A 22,032-nucleotide genomic window follows, 5' to 3' on the forward strand; every position below is an offset into this window, starting at 1 on the left:
TACTCAAGAATTTGTTATTGAGATAATATTTACTTATAAACTTTTATTGGCTCACCATAACACAGTGATTTTTATCAAGCTGCCTCTAGTAGCAATGAGTCTGTTGTTACCACCACATGAGTAATTGTAATATATTGAAATTTAGTGAGGTTTATTATAGCATATTCCAAACTATTATATTGTGATTTCACTCTAATAATTGATAAAGCATTCATATTACTACCTAATAGGCTGTTGACTAGGAGAAGTCAAGAAGAGCCACTGAAGTAAGAAGTATATGATACTAATATACATATAAAAGAAGCTCAATAAATGTTGAAGATTAAAGAAAAGTGCATTTTTTATTTTTCAGCTATATCAAAACCACATTTTTTTAGCTCAGCAACAGAAATTACTCAAAATATTTTTTAGTTTTCTGTCTTGCTAACCAGTAGCACAGCACAGAGCCTATTAAGAAATTAACAATCATTTATTGAGTACCTGTTATGTATGAAACACTCTTAATAGGTGTACTTTAAGGGATAAAAAAGAATAAAGTATGTTTTCTGTTCTCCAGCATCTTATTACCTGTTCCAGAAGAGATGTCTGAATCAAGTGAAGCTATTCATGAATTATGCTAGCTAGTATTTAATTACATGATAAAATCAAGGACTGCCTTGAGTTATAGAGAGATGATCGCCTTCTTGAAATTTAGCATTAACAAGACCACACCACAGCAGGCGGATCTAATATTGTATTTTTCCGATGAGTCGGTTTGTCATAGAAAATTGAATGCATTATACAAGTATGATATTAGGCTTTAAAAATATACTTGTGGGCTGCCTTTTCAGAATGTTCAAAACTAAGCTTTGTTGGTTTGCTCCCTTTCATAGAGAAATTGTGATGGAACAGGCGCTATGTACTTCATAGGCTGTGGTTATAATGCTTTCCCTGCTGGATCCGAGTATGCTGACTTCCCAAACATGGATGACAAACAGAAAGACAGAGAAATAAGGAAATTCAGATACATCATACATGCAGAACAGAATGCCTTGACATTTAGGTATGAAACTCGTTTGCATATATTTTCTTTAAAATGTAGCAAGGGTTAGTTGCAATTCTTTTTCTTTTAGCTGTGATTTATTTCCTTTTTTAAAATTCCCCCAAATATTCTATAACTAAAACGTAACTTTAGTTATAGTTGGTCTTTCCTGCCTGACCTGAAGCCGTTGTCAGAGATCTTACAGGCCTTCATATTTATTGAGATTCTCCTCGCCCTTTTCCTTTTCTCTCCAGTGTAAAACTGTGTGAAGTATGTCTGTAGGGTCTTGTATATTTCTGGAACCTAAGCCCTTCTTTGTTTTCTAAATCTAGAGTACATATTTTGTATTTATGACTACATAGATTTTGTTATGAACCAAGTTGCTCTAACATAGTTTTTGTTAAAGATTACAACTGGCATTACCTCCTTCTAATGTTAATTTAGATAATTTCCAAACATTTCTCAGCATTAACCATTAAGGGGTGATCTTCGGGTAGTCAAACCTGAATAAAACATGGCTCCCGTCCTTAGGAGCTTATATTACAGCAGGGGCTATAACACAGCCTTCATCCTAAGGTGATCAGTTGTGTGGGAAAGGCCAACACAAGTGCTGTGGAAAGTCAGGGCGGCTACGACTGCAGGGGGCATGGGAGGGAAAAGCTTTAGGGAGAAACTGGCACTCGAGCTGAGCTTTGAAGATTTGCTAGGGTTGCAGCAATTGGAAATGCTTACTTGCAGGGAAGTCATCCTTGCTTTAGGTGTAACAGTGGTCTAGAAGTAGGAAAAATGCTTCTGTGTGTAGGAAAATGAATGAATATTGCTGTTAGGCTGGACCGCGGAGCACCTGGGATTAGGCTGAGACTGGGTAGGGAAGACTGAGTTTAGACTTCATTGAGGAGGTAATGGAGAAATGGAATGGCATTGACAGAGCCACACTACTGATTGCTTGAGTTGCAGGTGTATTGTTGGAAAAGACTAGGTGCATGAAATTCTGTTGCCCTAGTCCAGATGAACAGAATGAGTCTGAGCTAGGGAGGTGGATATGGAAGGCGGGTCGCAGTGTCAGACAGCTGACTGACAGTGGTGTAAACCGCAGAACTGGGAAGTACAACCCCTGTAGCCTCAGGTGAGAGCATCCCTTAGTCCTAAACTACTCCCAGTCAACAACTCTCTCTTCTTTTCCTTGTGCTGTTCATTATAGATTTAATTGCTTCGTTTAGTTTGGAGATATGGATCTGTTAAATCCAAACATTTGTTAAGTAAAATCCTGCATTAGGGAGAGAACAAGGGAACTATAACTCAAAACGGAATTTTAAGATTAACTTATGAATTTAGTAAGCATTTATTAAATATCCATTAAGTACCAGATAAGGGGGTACATCTTTTGGCTACTGTGATGAATTATGTCTAATCATGCATCATAAACTTTTAAGAAGAGTATTAGTTCTAGCCCCTAATTCTCTCTCGCTCTCTTGCTCTCTGTGTCTCTGTTTTCATTTGCTTTGTAATTTAATACTGAAATTTTGCCAGATTGCTTAGAATAAATGAATGAATTTTAGTTAGAATAATTGTCGTGTTCAGGTTATATTTCAACATTTATGCATTTTTGTATTTTTAACATTCACTAATTAGCGAGAATAAGGTTTGCTTATCATTGTTTATAATGTTGTAAACCTGTTCTTAAAGCAGCTCAATTTTAGTTTTTAAAGATTTCTATAAAATATAACTTACCCTTTCAGAAACTACCTTCTTAATATTTTATATGTTTTTTGTAGGTGTCAAGAAATAAAACCAGAAGAAAAAAGTATGATTTTTGTGACAAAGTGCCCATGTGATGAGTGTGTCCCTTTAATTAAAGGTGCAGGGATAAAACAAATCTATGCAGGGGATGTAGATGTTGGAAAAAAGAAGGCAGACATCTCTTACATGCGATTTGGGGAACTTGAGGGTGTTAGCAAATTTACAGTAAGTAGATACACACTTTTTTCAAATATTATGTTGTTTGGTGTCCTGCTGCATAGTTTAGTAATTCCAGCCCTTTTAAAGAGTTTCGACAAACTATTATCATTGAGTTTATTTTTATGTGCAAGCATTTGCTAATTACAAATCTTCTGTTTAGGATCTCTGCCTCACGAATTTACATCTCTATAGAAAGTTGTAGGTGAGCTTTACCCATCTTGAATCAGTAGACCCTTTGGTGCCATCTGGTGGTTAACAAGAGAAAATCCACCTCTTCTCTCACCCTCCCTTCTGTTTTAGAGTGAAAATAGTTTAGAGATGAAAATAGTTTAAGATTACCCAAAGATGGGGAGGGACACACACATACCCACACATGCATACAACACACAACACACACACATTTTTCCTGAGAAAAATCAGGAAAAGTTAGAAGGGATTTAATATTTTATATATCTAAAAAAGTGCCGAGGTAATTTATGGAAAACTCAGAACTTTAACTCTTTATATTTTTTTACTATGTAGGTTTTTAAAACTTTTTTTTTTTAGAAACAATGGCAGACATATAGGAAAATTACAAAAACACTACCAAGAACTTTTTTTTCTAGAAACATTTGAGAGTACATTGTTACCATGATACCAAATCACTCTCATATACTTTATTGTGTATTTCCTCAAACAGTATATTCTTTCTTGTAATCATAATAAAATCACAAAATTCAGGAAATTATCATTGATACATTACTGCTGTTTCATCCACAGATTCCAATCAGTGTTCACCATATGTCCCAATAATATCCTGTATAGCAAAAGGATCCTCTCCAGAATCATGTTACTTTTTAATGATAATTCTGGCATTTAATGTAACATTTATATACTACAATTTGCAGTGGGTAGAAATGGCATATAATAGAACTGTTTATACATTTCAACTTTACATTCCTGTTTGAGTCCAGGGTGCCTGGAACATAAAAAGCACCTAAGAGATATTTATTAAACTATATATATATATTTACATATATATATAAATAATACACATATAAAATATATATATATTTACATATATATAAATAATACACATATAAAATGTTAAAAAATTTAAAAACATAATACCATACTATCTAGTTTCTGTCTGTATATTAAGTATCATAAATTTTTACCCTTTTTATTTTTGTCCTGTGCTTCTGTTTTCATTTCAGTTTTATTTAAAGTTTATCATGACTTTAAAAAGAAAAGGGGAGGCACTGAAAGAAGGGAGAGATGGGAAAGACGCCTCTTCTGTAAAACTAAACAAAAGCTACATCCAGCTAGTCCAGGAGAAATCTCCAGTTCTGTGTTTTTCTTTTCTATCTCTTTGTTCCTCCTAAAGAGTGGGAAGAAATAGATTTTTCTAATTCTCTTCATAAAGATTAGGTGACCTAGCTCTTCAGTACTGTGAGTGATGGGTTAAGTGAATTCTGAAATTTCTTGCTTACTGGTGGATTTTAGTAGCTTTTTAATTATAAAGAGAATGAAGAGATCAGAAGAATGTCAGGGCAAGAGAAGTGGAAGGAGCCAGGAAGGCAAAGGCAGTGAAAGCCCTTTGGGCAGAGGTGGGATGCAGAAACACCTGTTGAGCCAAGACCCATCCAGGAATACCCTTGCTCAGGTGCACTTGGTTCTTCTCTGTACTCTTTCCGGAGAGGATTAGCCGTGCACCCTTCCCTCTCTTCCCTCATCTGGCCTGGCTTACAATCATGTAAATGATTTAAACCACCTGGTTAGCTAAACACCTAATTTTATAAATATCAGTAACTAACATGAACTAGTATTTGTTCTAAATTTGAATTTTAGTAATGATTACACTTACTTTTAGACTGTCAAAAGTAGTATAAGAGTATCAACAAACTTGATTTTTTTAAAGATTAAAGCAAGCGAAATTAATTTTGTGTAAAAAAGGTTTGCTTTTCTCTTTGAGGTGTTACCATATACCTTGTGATAAGTGGTTCTGTTTTGTGGGGTTATTGCAAACTAGTCTATGTCTAGGCAACAGTATTTTCAAGAATAGATTTTATCCGTATAAACCCAAGTCCATTTACTCAGAAACTCTTTTTTAAAAAAAATTTGATACCTATATATTTGTCTCTATTAGATCATATTAGTTTTTTATTATAAAAATAATATGTGCTCAATGTAGAGAACTAGGAAAATAAAAAAGAACCAATATTATCCCACAACTCATAGATACTACTGGTAACATGTTATATGTCTCATTGAAAATTCTTCAAAAATAGTTTTTAATAATTACACAAATTTTTAATCTGTAGACATACCTTATTTAACCATTCCCCTGTTGATGAACATCCAGATTGCATCTAAGTTTTTACAGTTAGAAATAGTCTTTTTATGGTTATCCTTAAATGTAAATTCAGGAGTACTCATTTTTACTTTGCCCAAATTAATAGATTTTAGTGGTTTGACATGTTTTAAAACATGCCTTTAAAAAATTTTTTTCATACATACCTTCCCACCCCTTGTAAGTACTCTTTTTCTTGGTGTTAACCCTAACCATCCCATTTATATAGGTGACCAACCAGTTCTAGATGTCCTCCCTCCCAAAGACTTTTTTGTACACGTGGCGAAATGTTTTTCTTGTACCTCATCCCCTCTTCAAGGCCCATGATATTCACTACTTTATCTAATGAACTAACTGATGCTGTGGAAGAGTCTCTCAGGTACTAAACAGCTTTATTTGTCTTTCTGGAGGTAGTGCCCTCGTGGGGCCTTTTCGGTTAAGTCATTTGTGATTCTGATGACAGGGCTTTCTAGCCAAGGAGGGAAGGAAGGGCTTAGCTATGAGATGTTGATTATACTCTTTTTTTTTATCTGCTGCTCCAGTCTTCTCCGTAATATCTGAGAATCTTCAGGCTTCCTTATTTATTTCTGAATGGTTAAGATGGAAAACTATAATCAGAGGTGTGATATAATATATATGATATAATTGTATGACATAAGTATATTAAAAGGCAAGATAATCTTGGTCATGTTTTTATTCTTTAATATCTAGGCCTTCTCTAGCTATTATAAGATCTGTAGGGCCTGGAGATTGAGTGTGAGGTGGTAAAAATTCTCTAACATTGGGCACAGGTAGACCCAGAATCTAATTTTATTGCTGCCTTTAGTTAGTGTGTAACCTTGGGCAAGTCATTACTGTTCTCTGTTCTTCTACTTCCTTACCTGTAAAATGAAGGTAAAGGATCTTTAAAGTTCATACCTTCTCTAAGAATATTGATTCTGATCCCAGCAGTCTTATCATTCAGGGTCATTCAAGGTCATTAAGGCTTGGTTGATACAGACATGCTAACTCTTTTCATCTTATACTTTTAAAGTTGTTTTGATATTTGAAAGCAGGGTGCTGAAATGCTATTTATAAAATCTTTGTTAAACATATAAATAAAATATTTGTGCCCTTTTGCAGTGGCAGCTGAATCCATCAGGAACTTGTGTTCTTGAACAAAATGAGCCTGAAAGCAGAGAGAGTAAGTATTTACAAGGCCTTTATTGAGGTTGCTGAGAAGAGAGGATACGTTGTGAGTTTTAATGGTCAGGTGTTGGAAATTGTTGTGGTCTTAGATGGAACATACTCTTTTTGCAGGTTAGGTTTTTCGCCATCAATTTGCTCACATTTATGTATCTGCTGTATGTTAGGGATGATGGAAAGTGCTGGCTAATAATCAATCCTGCAGAATCTGCAGTTTAATAAAAATAATCGTGTACAAATAGAGTTTATAAATTAAATTTATATGAAACAGTAAACAGAAATGTTCTTCCATACCAAAACAAAAGCTTCTTGGGCAGTTTGAAAGGAAAAATACATATAATTAATACAGATGGATCTAGGGCCAAATTATGAGGATATATACATTCTTATTAGAGTAAAGCCACGTTTGTTCAGATTGGTCAGAGACTGGAAATGTTCCGATTATTTGCATAATCTAATGACTTAGAATCATCATAGCTTCGGTAAATGAACTACTAGTCTTAAAAGCTTTATTATTTGCATATTGACAGATATTTTGAATGTAATATAATCTTTGGGAGATCTTGTAATTCCTTAGGCACATAAATTTGAACATTAGTTACTGGTGCACAATATTATTTTTAAATATTAGTTATGTTATCTTTTTGATGGATTCTAAGTAAATAGAAGTTTAGTATAATAAGTAAGTTTTCTTCATAATAACAATGATTTGATTACCCTTTAAAAAATCGAGAAATATAAAGGTCTTTATTAAAATAATTTCCATGTGAATATCTTGATTTTCTGTGTTCTGAATTAGCTTTCTTTTATTCAGTTGTAATTCTTAAATTTGTAATCTGGAAAAAAAATGTTTATTCTCCATCTTTTTAAAAATCTATCAGGAAAAATAATGAAAGAAAAAAGAACAAATAAAATATATATAGATCTGATTAAAGAATGTATAGTCAATAAGTGTTTGAGGGGGTTAATTAATAATTCCTTGTTGTTAGGGAAAGGACTCAAATAGCACTAATCATAAAAGATGAATTAACTTATGTTAAACTTATCCGTTCATCAAAAGATATCATTAAAACAGTACAAAGGAAAGCCATGGAATAGGGAGAGATATTTGCCACTCATACTGAACAAAGGGCTTGTATCCAGGGTTCGTTGCTCCTAGATCACTAAGGAAAAGGAAGACAAAAACGCTGTAGATTAGAAGTCCCAAGATTGGAGGGAGGGCTACGTGATTAGGAGAAAACAAGAGAAAGGCATCTGCTTTACTGGAAATGTTTTATTTATTGACCTGGATGATGGTTAAATGTATGTTTGCTTTGTAACAGTTCATTCAATTGTAAGTTTATGTTTTGTATTCATTTTCAAACAAGTGTTTTATATCAATAAATAATATTCCTGTCTTTTTCAGTGTTACGACAGATTTGAGATATAATTCATATATCATAAATTTGCCCTCTGAAGTGTAGAATTCAGTGGTTTTTATATTTTCAGAGTTGTGCAACCATCACCACAACCTAATTTCATAACATTTTCATCATCTCAAAAAGAAACTTCTTACTCATTTGTAGTCGCTCCCATTTCTACTACCCCCAACCCCAGACAACCACTAATCTACTTTGTTTTTTTGAATTTGCATATTCTGGCTATTTCATATAAATGGAATCGTATATATGTGATTCTTTTCTAATTTTGGTTTCAGCTGAGAAACAGACATAGGAATCAAACAGATGAAAATTAAAACACCAGCTTATTGCTAGACTAGGGCTTGACCTTTGGCTAAATCACACTTGATGGTATTTTTCCAAACTTACCTTTCCTATCTACCTCTCTCCACCATCAAGTCTAGACCTTGAAAGGGGTATTCAAGGGAGAACCTGTCCAACTCTGAGAGGACTTGTGCTGATTTATACCCCCTCAGGAACAAAAAGAGAAGGGAGGGAGACAGGCAATGTAACTGACTACTCTCAGGTGGTCTTCCTCAATTTAACTGGAACTCAAATAACCCATAACAAATATTCTTTTTTAAGGTATCACAGGGCTTTGAAGAAAATAAGGGAAATATTCAGATACTCCTGTTCCCCTAGGGAAAAATAGAAGAGGAATAGTTCGTTAGAATATAAATAGCAACAGCCAGCAAACAGGAAAGCCAGGTTACCTTGGAGACAAATGTCCGTATAAATTGGGATCTTGAAGATAAGTCTGAGATCTGCTGCAAAGAAGAAGAACTAAGCCCGAGGGTCCTTCATTAAGCTTGGGGTCCTCCAAGGATGCCAAAATGCCCTCACTCAGGTTACCTTCTGGCAGAAGCAAATGCAGATTCTCTCAGAAGGAAAATGATCCTGACTTAGGCCCACAGGATATAATAAAATATGAACTCGTAATTGAAAAATTACCAAACACAGGTGAAGATGTCACTATGAGTAAGAGGGAACAGAAACAACAAATAGCATATTTAGACTCCCAAGGACTTCATGCTTTGGAGTTATAAAATAGAGGATATAAAATGTTTAGGAAGTAAAAGCTGCTATTGGAAAAAGAGCAAGGAACAAGCAATTATGAAAAAATACGTTTGTTAAAAAAACTCTGGCTCAGTTAAATCACTGTTAATTGATGGCATGCTTTTGGTATTTCAAGTGGTAGAAGTTCATCCATGAATTGTGGAACATTTAGCATCCCTGACAGAGATGGCAATGCATGTCACGCTGTAAGAATAGAGTGTTCAATTTATAGTGCTGAAAAATTATTTTTCTATGTAGAAAAAGTGATATTGGATTCTTACGTCACATAATACACAAAAATCAGTTACAAAAAATTAAAGACTTAAATGGAAAAGGTAAATATTTTTGCATTTTTTAATTGAGAGTTTATTTTTAGAGCAGTTTTAGGTTCACAGAAGAATTGAGGGGAAGGTACAGAGAGGTCCCATGACCCCTGTCCCCACACGTGAGTAGCCTCCCCCATTATCCACATCTTCCTCGTTGTGCTGCATTGGTTACAACTGATGAACCAAAATTGACACATAAAAATCATCCAGAGTCCACAGTTTACATTATAGGTTCACTCTTGATATTGAGCATCCAGTGGGTTTAGATAAATACATAATGACATGTATCCATCATTATGGTATCATACAGCATATTTTCACTGCCCTAAAAATTCCCTGTGCTCCACTTGTTCATCCTTCCCCTCTCTCCAGCTCCTGGCAAACATTGATTTTTTTTTTTTTAACTATAGTTTTCCTTTTCCAGAGTGTTACATAGTTGGAATCATATAGTAGTCACCTTTTCAGACTAGCTACTTTCACTTCGTAATGTGCATTTAAGGTTCCTATCTGTTTTTTCATGGTTTGATAGCTCATTTCTTTTTGTGCTGAATGAGATTCCGTTGACTGGATGTACCAGTTTATTTATCCATTCACCTAATGAAGGACCTCTTGGTTGTTTCCAAGTTATGGAAATTATGAATGAAGCCGCTATAAATATCTGTGTGCATTATTTTTTCTTTTTGGCGTGGACATGTTTTCACCTCCTTTGGGTAAATACCAAAGAGCGTGATTGCTGGATCACATGGCAAAAGCATATTTAGTTTTGTAAGAAATTGCCAAACTGTCTTCCAAAGCAGCTGTACCATTTTGCATTTCCACCAGCAAAGAATGAGTTTCTGATGCTCTTCCTCCTCTAGCATTTGGTGTATAGATTTTGGCCATTCTGATGGTTGTGTAGTGGTGTCTTTTTTTCATTTGCATTTCCCTGATGACATATAATGTAGTACATCCTTTCATAGGCTTATTTGCCACCTGTATGTATCTTCTTTAAATATTGACTTTTGTATATTAAACTCGTATCCTGCAACCTTGATGTAATCACTTATTACTCTTAGAAGGTTTTTTTGTCGATTCTTTTGGATTTTCTACATAGATGATCATATCATCTGTGAACAAAGACAGTTTTATTTCTTTTCAATCTGTATACCTTTTATTTCCCTTTCTTGTCTTACTGCGTTAACTAGGACTTCTAGTATGATGTTGAGAAGGAGTGGTGAAGGGGACATCCTGGCCTTGTATCTCTTCATAGTGGGAAAGCTTTAAGTTTCACACCATTAAGTATGATGTTAGCTGTAGGTTTTTTCTAGATATTTTTTTATCAAGCTGAGGGAGTTCCCCTATTCTTAGTTTACTGAGAGTTTTTATCATGAATGTTTGGTGTTGGATTTTGCCAAAAGCTTTTTCCTCATCTATTGATATGAACATGTGGTTTTTCTTTTTTAGCCTGTTGATATGATAGCTTACATTAATTGATGTTTGAATGTTGAACCAGCCTTGCATACCTGCGATAAATCCCACTTAATTGTGGTATATAATTCTTTTTAGACATGGATGAATTTTGTTTTGCTGATTTTTCATTGAGGATTTTTGTATCTATGTTCATGAGAGATACTCAAGTGTCTGTAGTTTTTGTTTTCTTGTAATGTCTGTTTCTAGTTTTACTATTAGGGTAATACTGGTCTTATAGAATATTCCCTCTGCTTATATCTTCTGAAAGAGATTGTAGAAAAATGGTATTATTTCTTCTTTAAATGTTTGGTAGAATTTACCAGTGAACCCATCTGCCCCTAATACTTTCTGTTTTGGAATGTTGTTAATTATTGATTCAATTTCCTTAATAGATATTTAGGAAATATTTAGGTCTATTTAGATTGTCTATTTCTTCACGTGTGAGTTTTGGCAAATTGTGCCTTTCAGGGAATTAGTTCATTTCATCTAGGTTATCAAATTTGTGGGCATAAAATCGTTCATAGTTTGCCTTTATTTTCCTTTTAATGTACATGGGATCTGTAGTGATGTCCTTTTCTTCATTTCTGATATTGGTAATTTGTGTCCCCTCTCTTTTTTTTCTTAGTTAGCCTGGCTATAGGCTTGTCAATTTTGTGGATCTTTTCAAAGACTCAGCTTTTGGCTTCATTGATTTTCTTTATTTCCTGTTTTCAATTTCATTGATTTCTATTCTTTTGCTTATCATTTCTTTTCTTTTGCTTACTTTAGACTTAATTTGTTCTTTTTCTAGTTTTCTAAGATGGAAACTTAGATTATTGATTTTAGATCATTATTCTTTTCTAATATATTCATTCAATGCTATAAGTTTTCCTCTAAGCATTGTTTTCACTGCATTCTACAAATTTTGATAAGATGTGTTTTTATTTCTCTTTAGTTTTAAACTATTTTAAAATTTCTCTTGAGATTTCTTCTTTGACTCCCATTTTACATAGAAGTGTGTTGTTTAGTCTCCATGTATCTTGGGATATTCCAGTTATCTTTCTGTTATTGATTTCTAGTTTAATTCTATTGTGATCTAAGAGCAGACATTGTACGATTGTATTCTTTTAAATTTGCAAAGGTATGTTTTATGGCCCAGACTGTGGTCTATATGGTGAGTATTCTGTGTGAGGTTGGGAGGAATGTGTATCTGCTGACGTTGGATCAAATAGTTGTTGATATTGACTATATTCAGTTGATTGATGGTGTTGTTGAGTTCAACTATTGTCCTACTGATTTTCTGCCTGCCAAATCTATCTTTTTCTGATGGAAGAGTATTGAGGTCTCCAACTATGATAGTGGAGTCATCTATTTCTCTTTGCAGTTCTGTTAGGCTCATATGGTTTAATGCTCTGTTTTTAGGTGGATATACATTAAGGATTATTATATCTTCTTAGAGAATTGACCCCTTTATGTAATGCCTTTCTTCACTCCTGATAACTTTTCTTGTTTCGAAGTCTGAAATTAATATAGCTACTCCTGCTTTCTTTTGATTAGTGTTACCATGGTATATTTTTCTTCATCCATTTACTTTTAATTTATATGTATCTATATTTACCATGGATTTCTTGTAAAGGATATATAGTTGAGTCTTGTTTGTTTGTTTTTTTTATCAACTCTAACAATCTCTGTCTTATAATTAGTGCATTTAGAGCATTGATGTTCAAAGTGATTAATGATATGGTTGGATTAATATCTATCATTTTCATTACTGTTTTCTTTTTGTTGCCCTTGTTCTTTGTTCCCGTTTTTATCTTCCACTTCATTCTGCCTTTTGTGGTTTTAATTGAACATTTTATATGAATCTATTTTCCTTCCTTTCTTCATGTATTGGTATACTTCCTTTTTTAGAAAATTTATTTACATATGTCCCTTTTAAAAAACTTTTTAAAGTAAAAAAATAGTTTGCAATATACATTTATAGCCTATCCAAGTCAATTTTCAAATAGTACTACATCACTTTAAGGGTAATATGAGTACCTTAAAGTAACAAAATAATCCTAATTCCTCCCTCCCATCCTTTGTATCATTGTTGTCATTTATTTCACTTATATGCATGCATACATAAACATATAAGTATGTTCATAAAATATATGCCTAGGCGTGCATAATACATTGTTGGTTTTATTATTTTGAACTATTACCTGTTAGATTAATTAAGAATAAGAGAAATAACATTTTTATTTTACCTTCATTTATTCTTTCTTCAATGTTCTTCTTTATTTTATGTAGATCCAAGTTTCTGGCCAATGTTATTTTCCTTCTCTCTGAAGAACTTTTAACATTTCTTGCAAGGCAGATCTGTTGGCAGTAAATTCCCTCAATTTTTGTTTGTCTGAGAAAGTCTTTATCTCTCCTTCACTTTTGAAAGAATTTCTCAGGGTATAGAATTCTAGGTTGGTGGGTTTTTTCTCTCAACACTTTAAATTTCACTCCACTCTTGCTTGCACAGTTTTACATCTGGGAAGTCAGATGTAATTCCTATTTTTGTTCCTCTATAAGTAATGTATTTTTTTCCTGCGGCTGCTTTCAGGATTTTTTCTTCTTCTTTGATTTTCTGTAGTTTGAAAATGACATGCCTAGGCGTAGTTTTTGGGCACTTAATTCTGCTTGCTGTTTTTTGAGTTTCCTACGTCTGTGTTTTGGTGTCTGACATTAATTTGGGGAAATTTTCAGTCATTATTATTTCAAATGTTTCTTCTGTTTCTTCTGTTTCTTTCTCTGTTTCTTCTTCTGGTATTCTCATTATGCATATGTTACACCATATGTAGTTGTCCCATAGTCATTGGATATTCTCTTGGTTTTTGTAGTCTGTTCTCTTTGCTTTTCAGTTTTCAAAGATTCTATCGAAATATCCTCCAGCTCAGAGATTCTTTCCTCAGCAGTGTTCAGTCTACTAATAAGACCATTAAAGGCATTTTCTTCATTATGATATGGTGTTTTTTATCTCTAGCATTTCTTTTTGGTTCTTTCTTAGGATTTTCATATTTCTGCTTACATCGTTCATGTGTTCTGCCATGCTGTCTACTTTGTTCATTAGCGCCCTTAACATATTAATTATAGTTGTTTTAAATTTCCAGTCTGATAATTCCAGCTTCCCTGCCATGTCTGGTTCTGATGCTTGCTCTCTCTCTTCAAATTGCGTTTTTTGCCTTTTAGTATGCCTTGCAATTTTTTCTTGATACCCAGACATGAGGCACCAGGTAAAAGGAACTGCAGTAAATTGGCCTTTAGTAATATGTTGGTGAAGTATAAGAGGAGAGTAAGCATTTTAGGTCTTTTGATTAGGTCTCAGTTTTGTACTGAGCCTGTAGTGAGCTTCACAAGTGTTTCTCAGTTTCTTCAAGCCCCTTAGGGGGGACAAGATGGCTAGAGTGGGCTGGAGTTGGGTCTTTCCTTTTCCCTGGTCAGTTAGGCTCTGATAATACCCCAGCAGGTTAGGCTCTGGTTAAATGGTTTCTCCTTGAAGGCAGGGCTTGTTGAGAAGAGCAAAGTTCTCTGACATATTTCAGAATGGTTCCTCTGACATATTTCAGAATGGTTCCTTTTCCCCACCCTGCCAGAAACATGAGAGGATTTTCTCCAATATTTACTGTGAAACCCTGGGTAAAATTCCTAGAGGTAAATCTTACAATACTGTGGAGACCTCTTGTGGGGATCTAAGAAGAGATGTTGATTTCTCAGTCTGTTCAGCTTTTTACTTGTTAGGACTGTGTGTCAACTCCCAAGTTTTTTTGCATGTACAAACAGAAACCAGAACTCTAGTGATTTTTCTTTCTTTCTTTCTTTTAGTTTTAGAAGAAAATATTGACTATCTTTATGACCTGGAGTAGAAAGGCTACCTTATTCCACACACAAATAATGTTGACCATAAAAGAAAACAATAAAACATTAGAATTACAATTAAGGACTTTTCTTCTCCAAAAGACATTATAAAGTGAAAAGACCAGCTGTACACTGGAAGAATATATTTTCCACACACCACAATGAATTGGTTTTCAGAACATGTAAAGAACAAATTGAAAAAGAAAAAAACTTTAATAGAGAATGCATAAAAGATAATTTTCGATATTTCACAACAGAAAAACACTAATATCTAATAAACACATGAAAAAATGCTCAAAATCATCAGTAGTCAGGGAAATGCAAATTAAGATCACATTGAAGCAATGTTTTATACCTATTAGAGTCACAAAGAAGTTTGCCAGTACCAAGTGCTGATGAGGATGTAGGTCATTAGGAATTTTTATATATTGCTGGTTGGACTGAAAATGTATACATCCACCTTGGAAAACAAGTTAATATTATCTTTGTAAGCTGAATATGCATATATTCCATAACTTAGCAATTTGACTTCTAAGTATACGCCCTAGAAATACTCTTACATGTTGTATGAAAGACAGAGAGACAAATAATTTATTGCAACTTTGTTCTTAAAAAACTGGAAATAACACAAACATCTCTGGAGTTAGATAAAAATATTATAGTATATTCCCATAGTGGAATATTATATAGCAGTGAAAATAAATGAACTTCATCTATATTCTTAATTATGGATGAGTGTTAGAAATACAATGTCGAATGAAAATATCAAGTTGCAGAAGAATAAATACATTATGATACAATTTCTATATAAAGTTTAAAAGGAAGCCAAGTAGTATATTGCTTAGTATATGTGGTAAAATTATTTTTAAGCAATGGGATGATAAACACAGGATTGAAGATAGAGGTTACCTCTGAATGAGATTGTTCAGGAAACACACAGGAAGTAGAAATATTCTAGTTTTGGGGTTAGGTAATAGGTTCTCATTTAATTATTAAGCTTCAAAACTCCCATATGTATTATATACTTTTTTATGTTTCAAATATTTCATAATAAGACAAGAGAGAGAGTAGGCTTTTCAGATTTATCTCCGGAAGGCAAGACTGTGCCCTGATCTAGGTGTCCTTATGACTAGGAAGACAGAATAGAGCAGAAAACACAGGCTTGAAGGGTAGTGAGATCCCTGAAAAGATGGGAAACAGAGGGGCAGGAGGAAACTTTTGGAGATGATGGTTATGTTCATCATCTTGACTGTGGTGATGGTTCTTAGATGTATACGAATGTCAAAACTCATCAAACTGTACACTTTAAACACATACAACTTTATTGTACCAATAAAGCTATTAAAATCAAAAGACGAGAAGAGGTTGAAGCCAAGTTCCTCTCTGCCCTGAACAATGAGCTAAGTCTGTCTTGCTCCCAAGGGAGGACTGCGGGACAGTGGAGCATTCCCCCAGGCTCTCCCTGCCCCACAGTTTCCTCCTCTCCTGGAGGGATTAAGAGGTGCATTTTTTCTTGCAGCATAATAAAAATAAACTTATTTCTAAAAAACTGTTTGATGAATTGTTGGCTTTACACCGTTGAGTGAACCCAATTCTATAAAGGTCAGGTACTGTATTACGTGAGTGAGTTATCTAGAATTTGTTCTTCAACAAGTTGAAAATTTTAAGATAAAATAAAGTGAATATTCCTGTATAACATAAGCCTTATTTTGATCTTACAACCTATATGACTTAAACAAATACCCATATATTTGAAGTGAAGATTTCCTGACGTTAAGTTATCCTTGAACGCTAGATGGTGTGGTGAGACCCATCCTTCCGAACGAAGAACAGCACCAAAACAAGAAGCTGTGTCTTGGGAACCACTAAGAAGTCCTGTCTAAACTGGAGCGAAGGCCTCAAGAATTTTTATTGCACTTTTAAAAGTCAGCCTTGTTAACACAGAAAATAAGGATGGATTTTGTGAATAGTTGGAAAAAATATTTTAAGAAAGCTTATTTATTACTAGCTTATGAATGATGTTAATGAGAATATTTTTATTTGAGGTTTATTTGTGTGTTTTCCAGAAAAAAATGCTGGTTTTTTTATTACACTAAATGAGGTAGCAGTAATTGAATGACACCAGTTTAATTGCCCATAGGGAGTGATTTCTTCATGTCTTAGCTTTATATGACCCAGTATGAAAGGGGTTGGTTCACTGGAGGTCACACCTTAGCAGAGAATCACACACTTTTTAAGAAATATTAATTCCTTTGGATTACAGTGGTAACAATTAGTAAACTACTCCAGGGAAATAAATGACAACTTGGCCATTTTTAAGAGTCAGTGTATGGATCACCAAAAGTTCACATTTATACTCAAAGCTTGCTAATAATCAGAATTTCTTTAACTAAGACTGAATCATAAAAACAAAGTTGGCGGACCTGAGCTTCATTATTAAAAGTATATTTTTTAAAATGTTATTAAATCTTCCAATAAGTAGAAATTACAACAATTTGTAGGCTATTACATCACTGATTTGGGGTAGCAATAGTAAAATATTATTTTGAGACGGTATTAATTCTATAGCACTAACTCGAAATCACTAACAATGAACCTTAAATTTGGTTTTGATCTTAACAGAGAAGAAATATTTAGTTTGCAATATTAAAACTAATTTTTCAGAATTCCATTAATAGACGCTGCCCATTTTTCCCTTCATCTAAGTAATACAGAATATTTCATGGTTTTGAATGCAAGGCCTTTTAACAACATTTGCAAACCTTAAGAATACTGAGTCTTGAAAGTAAACTTTATGGTCAGTTCAGTTACATTCCAAACAGCCCTTCAGGAGTCATCTCATTTTTTTTTTTTTTTTTTTTGAGGAACTTTCAGAAAATTAGTCCAAAGATGAAGTTTCCTGTTTTATGCTTTCTTAGAGTTGGGCAGGGAGTTGCAGTGGCCCGTGGACCTCAGGCCTGGGGTGGGACGTTCTGTGGAATGACTGTGGAGAGAGGTAGTCAGGTTGGCCTCTGCTGTCCTTTCCTTTCCATGATATTGCATGGCTTCACGAGGCCTTTTACCGGTTTCTCAGAAGTGCACAGGACAATCCAAGAGTTGACCAGATGCCCTTGCTTGTACAGCAGGTTGCTTAGGTCCACTGGGAATTCAAAGTCATCATACCAGGCAGTTAAGAACTGCCATAAACATTTTAACACAAGACTAGGGAGTGGGACAGAGAGGGAAGAGACGAGAGGAGCCCTTAGAGATAACCAATGCTTAAGCTCTTTAATATTTACCAACATGAAAACACTGAGATTTGCTTATATCTCCCCAACTGCTTTTGCATGTTAATCATATGTGCTTAAGTTTTTCTTAGATTTACTGTTTTTTACTAATATGTCAACTACATCAAATATTTTCTAAATCAATTAGTAAATATTTTGCAAGACCCAAAGTCCTGGAATACTGCCAAGTTTATAGATATATGTGTTGGGTTTTGGGGGTGGAATTATCAGTAGGGAGAAACATACAAATGGGAAAAGCTATGATTAGGAAATAAAAAATTGATACTTCTATAGCACTATTAAAATGGTCATAATAATGCCATTTTCCTCTGCACAACTGGTCAGATTTCATCATTTATTAAGAGCTTATAGTATCAGAAGGAAAGCTCAATGAGGGTGGGGATATATATACATAAAGTTTTTGTTGTTTTTTGTTTTTTTTTGCTGAACCCAGTGTCTGCAACAGTGCCTGGCATATAACAGGCATTCAGTAAATATCTGCTGGACACTGGCTAGACCCTGGAGATGAGATGTATAAGAAATGCTCTCTGACCTCAAGAAGCTCACAGTGTAGTGAAAGATACAAGCAGTAATGAAGTGATAGAGAACGATTCTCAGAGTCGGGTCTCTGTGCCAGTGGCATCGCATCACCTGGGGCCCAACCAGAGCTGCTGAATCAGACACTGGGGTCGGAGCCTGGCGGTCTGTGTTTAACAGGCCCTCCAGGTGATTCTCATGGCCTAAGGTTGAGAACCACCCTGTGGATGTAACTATAGGAGCAATGGTGGCACAAAAGAGGACAAGTGCACATTCCAAGGAGTCATGGAGAAATGGCCTCGCAGAAGTGGAGGTGTTTATGCTGGGTCCCGAAGGGGCCCGGGAGGCTGCAGGCAAACAGTGGAGATGAGAGAGACTTCCGAGAGAAAGTGATGGAGGCAGGTGGTTGCACCGGGAAGCAGGAAAGGGTGGTGACAGGGGGATGTGCACAGAGATTGCTGAGCTGCTCAAGGACCCCCAAGATAGCGGTGTTGACTAAGATCTAGTAATTATCCCTTAACCTGAGAAATCAGAACTGGCTCTTAAACAATAACACATCTTCCTTACTTTCAAAGCTTGGGAGAATAATAGTAAAGGCATAATTTGTAAAGAATAGCTCTGCATTGTTTACTGCCAAGTGAAAATAGAATATGCAGACATGCAGTGGGATGAGCGAGGGCCTGGTGCAAGCCACGCCTGCCATGTCGAGTACACACAGGTTTGAGTGTGTTGTTTCATTGTGTTACTGCTGAAGCTTTTATCTTATCTAGCTTTTCTGTGAGTTCTTCTCCCTCAGTTAGTTTGCAAACAAACCCGTCTCTCATAAATCTTCCTCATTTCCTGCATGTACAGTTCTGCTTTGAGATCTGCCATGACAATCTGCTTCTGATACACAAGTGGCATTAAACACCAATTTTTTTTAAGTTCTGGTTTTGTCGATAGTTACCACTTGGCATTTAGCTGAGACCATTACCATTGCTCTCTGGGATTAAGCGTAAATTTAGTACCTTTATTTCATGTGTAACATTCCTGAAGCCTTTTCATTTTTATTTTTTATTTTTTTGCCATTTTAAATTATATTTTAGACATAAAAAAGTATAAACACATAGTTATAACAAACACTCATATGCCCGATATAAAGAATTAATGTATAACCTGGAGTCTTCATTATAGGTGATTTAGTCCTCTTTTGGGATTTAGGTGAGAGCTTTATTTTGCATCTTTTCTACTTTTGCTTTTGAGGGCACATCCTGGATTCCTGGAAGAAAGTCCTTGGTCACTGCAGGGCTATAGTGTTTCAGAAGCCAGCCAAAGAGCCCCTCGGGACTGTTACCAAGCGCTGAGTGCACCTCCTTCTGAGAGACTTCATAGGCAGTCTGTTTTATTACTGTTTGTCTGTCCTGTTTCTTCATTATTCTTGGCCTGTGATACTGTTCCTTATAGGAAGAGATAGCCTGTTGCTTTAGTCTGTGTAGCCCACTTCTGGCCACCAGAGCCAGTTTTTGAGGGCTTTCTAACTTCTTTGTAAGCTGAGCAGACTGGTCTCCTACCAGTTGTACAACATAGTAAAGGAAGCGTCTTAACTGGGTAGAGGAGGACTGCCTCAGCCACCCAGGAAGGGGTCTTTGAGTTGTGGCTCAGCCCCTGTGTAACCTACTGACTCTGAAACTTAGGCCTCTGTTGTTTCCAGCCAACACGTAAATGTCTGGGGCCATTGATCCAGCTCCTGAGATGCCAAACTCTGTGCTAGGCTTTCAGCTCAAAATGGAGACAGTATAATTTTTTTTGGATACTTTTTTAAATAGAGGAAATTGAATTTTCACTGTTAAATTTCATAAATTGATTAATGGGAAGTTTAAAAAATTTGTCCAGTAGCAGAGTGAAAAAAGTTTTTTTATATTCTAGAGTCGACAGTTTACCTTTACTTCCTAGCACAAGTATAAAGCTATGAGTTATTGAGAATTCTACCTGAGTGATACACCTGGAAATCCTTTACTGATATTCTAGAGCAGTCGTACTGCCTTTGCTAGGATTTTGTCTTTTTTTTTTAATAACAAGAAAATCAACATAGATGAGGGGTTCTCAAATGTTGGCACTATTGACATTTGGGGCCAGATGATCCTTTGCTATGGGGGTTGGGGGGAGGGCTGTCCTGTGCATTTTGGACTGTTGAGTTGCATTTCTGGTCTCCACCCACTAGATGCCAGTAGCAGCTCCCCACCCAGCTTGCCAACCAAAAATGTTCCCTAAGGGGCAAAGCCACCCTGAGCTGAAAGCCACTGATACAAACCATCCAGTGAGTATAAGTGTATATTTTGCTACACGTGCCAATACTGTATCAGACTTAAGGGCCATTTCATCTAGTATGACACCTAAGGCTTTTTTTATAGTCAGGTACCAGAGTTTGAGGATGACAAATTCCACTGTATCATCTTCAGATGTCTTAAATAAATTAGGTTTATGGTGGATGAGTCAAAAGCAATTTGCAATTTCTTACTTCTCCAATTTTTATTTAGAGGGGTAAAAATTATAACCTACAGCTTTTGCTTAGTTTGTTTGTTTTTTAGTTTACTGATACATATGAATCAGTCAGACCATTTTGTAAACATCTTCGACATGCAATAACATTGTCTACCTGTTTCCAAAGGATAATGGAAGATCTACAGAGTTGCTGCACCTATCTGGGCTATACATCAATCAATCAAAAGTTCATTTGTGGGGTGGGGTTTGGTCACAGCTGGATGTTATATAGAACTAACCTGACTTGCTGCCCCCTAGAGCAGGGAAGTGAATCTATTATATCTGCATCCCAGTATAGGAAATGGAATTACCTACCACATCACCTTAGGTGGCCTACATGGCTCATTTTGCAAGGAGAGAGCAGTGTTCAGCATGATCAAATTTTCTTGTATCAGCATTTGATATGTATCTTAAAGTGATTGATATTTTTAGTGCAATTACTGTTGACTATTAAAAATCCAGTGAATCTATTTAATATTGTACAGAATTTTTCTGTTGTTTAGGCTGATTTATTAAATATACTTCCTCTAAGTAAAAAAAAAAATGAACCCATTTATCATTATCAGTTGAAAAAGAGGTCCATTTTAAATGGAATACCCTATGCATACTTTAATTTAGAAGCTGGTCCATAAATATGTATTTACTGTGTTCAGTGAACAGCATTTAAGTAGACTCAGATTTCAAGGGATCTTAGATCTCTTCTGTTTAGCATACTCCTTTTACAAACCTGGAAACGCAAGAGTCTGGAAGGTGAAATGACTTCTTAAATACTAGTTCAGCATGTGTCAAGGGCCTAATCAAGTATTATCAGCATTTTTTTTCCACTTTCAGTTTTCTTTTTAATGTAAGTGTACATTTGTCCTATACATGTTGATATATTGGCTGATTGTAACATGTTTGTGATAGTAATAAATTCAAGGACCTTCATTATTGTACATTTAGTCATTTTTAGTAAAAGTATATCTACACATATTAAATGGACAAATAGCTCTGTAAATCTTACTTTGAAACAGTATTTTCCCTCTATCCTACATATCACCCCTACCCAGAGGCAACCAGGTTCAACTATTCTAGTTGA

General features: G+C 35.1%; 1 protein-coding gene across 3 annotated transcripts in view; it reads left to right on the plus strand.

Annotated features, from left to right (window-relative positions):
- Positions 1–18,231, plus strand: part of CDADC1 (cytidine and dCMP deaminase domain containing 1) — a 45,928-nt gene extending 27,697 nt beyond the window's left edge. For 2 of the 3 annotated variants that reach the window (XM_015592908.2, XM_006916449.3), the window contains 4 exons: positions 873–1,042; positions 2,797–2,986; positions 6,435–6,495; positions 16,427–18,231. In XM_015592908.2, the coding sequence (XP_015448394.1) occupies positions 873–1,042; positions 2,797–2,986; positions 6,435–6,495; positions 16,427–16,500 (495 nt within the window). In that variant the 3' untranslated portion in view covers positions 16,501–18,231. Of the gene's footprint in view, positions 1–872; positions 1,043–2,796; positions 2,987–5,541; positions 5,692–6,434; positions 7,908–16,426 lie in introns of those variants that run through there. The other variant, XR_003047601.1, reaches the window with a different exon arrangement.
- The last annotated feature ends 3,801 nt before the right edge of the window (positions 18,232–22,032 follow it).

The sequence above is a fragment of the Pteropus alecto genome, unplaced genomic scaffold (genome assembly GCF_000325575.1).
Source record: "Pteropus alecto unplaced genomic scaffold, ASM32557v1 scaffold24, whole genome shotgun sequence".
In the NCBI taxonomy this organism is placed as follows: domain Eukaryota; kingdom Metazoa; phylum Chordata; class Mammalia; order Chiroptera; family Pteropodidae; genus Pteropus; species Pteropus alecto.